This window comes from Cynoglossus semilaevis, chromosome W, assembly GCF_000523025.1.
Source record: "Cynoglossus semilaevis isolate Cse_v1.0 chromosome W, Cse_v1.0, whole genome shotgun sequence".
Classification (NCBI taxonomy): Eukaryota; Metazoa; Chordata; class Actinopteri; order Pleuronectiformes; family Cynoglossidae; genus Cynoglossus; species Cynoglossus semilaevis.
The window spans coordinates 5,064,884-5,069,233 of NC_024327.1; the positions used below are offsets into that span (position 1 = coordinate 5,064,884).

At 42.2% G+C, this 4,350-nt stretch overlaps 1 protein-coding gene across 1 annotated transcript in view; it reads left to right on the forward strand.

Moving 5' to 3' along the window:
- Positions 1-4,109, forward strand: part of LOC103397012 (iporin-like) — a 19,380-nt gene extending 15,271 nt beyond the window's left edge. Inside the window, 4 exon segments of the mRNA XM_025052899.1 lie at positions 821-841; positions 1,012-1,880; positions 2,147-2,296; positions 2,405-4,109. Coding sequence (XP_024908667.1) covers positions 821-841; positions 1,012-1,880; positions 2,147-2,296; positions 2,405-2,594 — 1,230 coding nt within the window. The 3' untranslated portion in view covers positions 2,595-4,109.
- Positions 4,110-4,350: the final 241 nt, after the last annotated feature.

Genomic DNA, 4,350 nt, shown 5'->3' on the forward strand with positions numbered 1-4,350 from the left:
TCTCATCTTACCTCTGTTGGTGGTGGGAATGGTGCCTGTCCGAGACTGTAGGGTTCTGATGACTCCTAATAAAAAGTCAGCCAGGGGGGTCATGCTAGATCTGTTGTCCTTTGAGGACAACAATGTGCAAAAATTGTAGATTCGTTCAAAGCTTCGTTCTCGTAGATTCGTTTCATTAAACTGCACAAGCCAGGTAAATACGAGGAATGGCTTCTCCTGGATATAGCCGGTGGTACAGGGGTCTGTCGATGGCTTTATCCTTTTCCAGCTGTTGGAGGCAGCTGATTACCTTCTTTTTGTAGCTGTTGGTGGGATCGTTGCACATTGTTGTCCTCCTTTGAGGACAACAATGTGCAAAGATTGTAGATTCGTTCAAAGCTTTGTTCTCGTAGATTCGTTTCATTTGTCACGTGACAGACAGCTCGGGTCTCTTTTGCGCTCATTCATCTTAGTCACTGTTACACGATCGTAAAACGAATTAAATGATTCGTTCAAGATTCGTTCATGACTCATTTATTTTACTGTTCAAGAGTTAAAGATCCCAATCAGTAAAAAGAGTCGGTCTTCCCATATGACTTTTTTGTGTACTTTGTAGACTGTCAGCGGAAGCAAACCATGTTGCCTTCAGTATTTAGTATCGGAGAACCGCAGCCTTCTTTACAATGCCCACAATAGGGCTAAAGCGCCACTTGCCGTAAAACGAATTAAATGATTCGTTCAAGATTCGTTCATGACTCATTTATTTTACTGTTCAAGAGTTAAAGATCCCAATCAGTAAAAAGAGTCGGTCTTCCCATCACTAGACTGATGACATTAACAGATGACATCATCACTATTTTGGCAGAAAAGCTGTTTAAAGTCTAGAAAGTTATTAGTTTTCTTCTTACATGCGCCTGTAACCTGCAGAAGTTAGTTCTTTTTTTTTTTTTTATTACAGTTTGTTTTTTGTCTCCATGTGTCGGGAGCAGAAACTGACGAAATTCTTGTAGATTCTTTCATGTGTGTTAAATTTTCTCGCATTCGTTTTTACATTTCTCAGATATCATCGATGCTCACTACAACCCCTGGGGTTTCCTGCCCTTGTCCCGGGGACCATGCAGACCACTCTTCCAGGAGCTCCTCCTCCTGCTGCTGCAGCCACTTTCACTCTTGCCCTTTGACCTGGACCTCCTCTTTGAACCCCACCTCCTTCAGAAGGGGGCAGAACATCTGCGTCGAAAGGAGCTGCTGTGGTCAGCAGGAGGCCAAAGAGTCAATCAGTCTAATCACTCCACCTTCGAGCTCATGAGAGGTTGGAGCACCACAGTCAGTGACATGGTCAGAGATTCAAGAGGTGAAGCCAAAGCAGAGAGGGTAGTGCTTATACGAAAGGGGACCTGGCCAAGTATGGAAGTGAAAAGCAGAAATAGACCAGGGCTTGATGTAAAAAAAGCGAGGAGAGAGACAGGTGTGGGACAGGAGGACAGGAAGAGCAGGAGACAAGAGGAGGAATCAGAGCAGGGATGTCACAGCCAGGAGTGGCAGGCGGGCTGGTGGTATCAGCTGATGCAGTCATCTCAGGTCTATATCGACCAATCATTTGAGAGGAACAAGTTCCTCAAAGTTGACAAGCGGAAGAAATCCATGTTGAAAAGACAGCACGCTCAAGCCCCACCCACAAGAGAGGGGGTGGTGGAGGGTGCTGAGCCAGAGGTACAAGGCTACAAAAACAGTAGTGTGAGTGGGAAACCAACTTGGATGGGCAGCCCACCAGAGTCTGTGCTCAGCCCCTCATCACCACCACCTGCTGGTCAGGAGCAGAGCCAAAACCTACACTGGAGCAGACTGTTTGGATCCAAAGGGGAGGCGACACAGTCAAGGGGACGGAGTCAAAAGACAAGGTTGGATTTGATTTTCACTAAGAAAATGAATGTCTCTGTGAAAATGTGGCAAATGTTTATAATGTAAATGTAAATATGTTAAATTTTATTTTCATACAAAATTATAAACATTTTTTATTACCCTCTGCTGTATGTATATCCCTGATATGTTTTCTATAGACTATAGACTTTGGGTGGGGCCCCAATTGGTTTACACACCAATATGTTGATGCTGGCAGCATGGAGAGTGCCGTTAGGTCAGTCAAAGTTTTCTGTTTTCCTCACAGACCACCCTTTGGTTGGTTCTCCCTGGATCGATCTGTTCTGGATTTGGTTGCTCAAACTATTGGAGCAAGAAGTGGAAAAATGCTGGAGCCTCTGACAGCTGACACAACAACAACATGTCAACCATCCAACGACAAACAACCGTCTCTATGGTAAATGACTGACTACACACCATTCGTTATGATTGTTTACTAATTACAGTGTTGACAACTAATGTTGGTTGATTTACTGTCTTTGGGTGCCTTCTTATTTCTCCTCAGTGAAGTGAGAGCACTATGTGACCATGTGGCCACTGAGCGCGGTCAGCTGAGCTTCAACAAAGGCGATATCCTGCGCGTCCACAGCAGAGCTGACCCTGATTGGCTTCTCTGCTCACTAAACTCCAACCACGGCATAGTCCCCATCATCTACGTCACTACTACTGCGTCAGGCGGAGGTGGAGTAGCCTGAGGACACTGCTGGTGTTTAAATCTAGACTGAGAAGACAATGTAGAAGCATGACGACCGAAACACGCTGTCTGCATGCACTTAAAGATGAAAACCTAAAGTCTATCATTTTTCATCTCCATCATTATCATCGTAATCGTATCTAACTAGGGCACGTGGTCACTTTCTGTGCTTCTGTCTAACCTCCATTCACTTCAATTAATACGTAAATAGCGTAGAACGCAGCAAATAATTTATTTTTCCTGTTTAAAGTGAACAATGTAAAAAGCATATACACTCTTATTAATGTTAATTTAATGGATGATATTGAGATCACATCAATGTATTCCTACTTTTGTTCTTTTTCCCAGCTCTACAGCAGAAAGTTCACTATTGATAAAAACATAGTTGAAGTGTAGTTTAATCGGGTAGATGGTGGTAATGCTACTACTGACGGTGAACTCGGCTGCTAGGGACAAAACTGGTGGTGCGAGCCTGTTCTTAGCCCGTTCACTTTGCATCGTGTGGTTGACAAAATGCGTTTTCACTGCAGTAGATGTTCTCTGAAGATTGAACAAATTAGTTCTCCAATACTCCAAAAATGCATTAAAGTACCCAATTTTCCTTGTGCATCCACGGTCAAATCCTTTCCTTATAGGAAACTCCAGTCTATTCGTTCATGGCAAAGTCATAAACAGTTGTTTGGTTTCTTCACGTTGGGAAGAAATCACATAAAATGGTGATTGAAGGAGATTCACAGGGTTTTGTGACCAGTCAGGTTAGTCAGGAAGGTTTGACATTCACGGTTTCACTAATCATAGGTCATAGATTAAAAAAATGTCTGTAAGAGCTTAAATTCATCAGGTTTTGTCACAGGGAAAAAAGTGGTTGTGAGAAAACTTTTAATACAACAGCAACTCTTTGTTTTTTGCTAATATTGGCTTCACTCTAAATAGGAAAGTTGTTGTGACTTAGTGCAAAGAACGTCTCCCAGAACTGACCAACCTTCATATTAGAAGGAACTAATTGTTTCAATAGAAGCTGCACTTTATGTTGCTACTGTTCTGCGTCCTTTAAATTAAGGCTGTTGTTTGCTTCACTTTAAATCTAACTTTTCTTCAAAGAAGAGTTTTGACTCCAGGACCATGAGGAAACAGTTTCCCACAACAGAGCTTTAAACTCTATTGACAGATAACAGCAATGGCAGAAGCAAAAAATATACTTAATACCAGATTAATATTATATATAATACAGAATATTTTTATTCTGAAAAAAAGAAGAAAAAAAGACAGAAATCCTTAAGAGAGTTTTACAGAAATGAAAGAAAATACACAGAAACCACACAGAAAGTTTGCATTTTCTTTTTTATGGTTCGGTGAAGCCAATTCAATAAAGGCACTCCACCACAGAAGGGACTGGAACTAGAATAAGGAGAAAAACTATTGCAAGTACTGCAGTACCAGGCACAGTACCTTATATTCTTCTTCTTCTTTTTTTTCTTTCGGCTTTGTCCCTTTTTCAGGGGTTGCCACAGCATTGATTTCCATCTCTCCCTGTTCTCTGTATCTTCTATTCTGACTCCAACTATCTGCATGTCCTCCCTCCAACTGTATCCATATATCTCCTCTTTGGCCTCCATCTCTAACATTCTTCTACCACTGTATCCACTGTCCCTCCTCTGCACATGTCCAAACCATCTCAATCTGGCTTCTCTAGCCTTTTCTCCAAACCTTCCTGTCTGTGTTGTCCCTCTAATGACCTCATTCCTGATCCTGTCCAT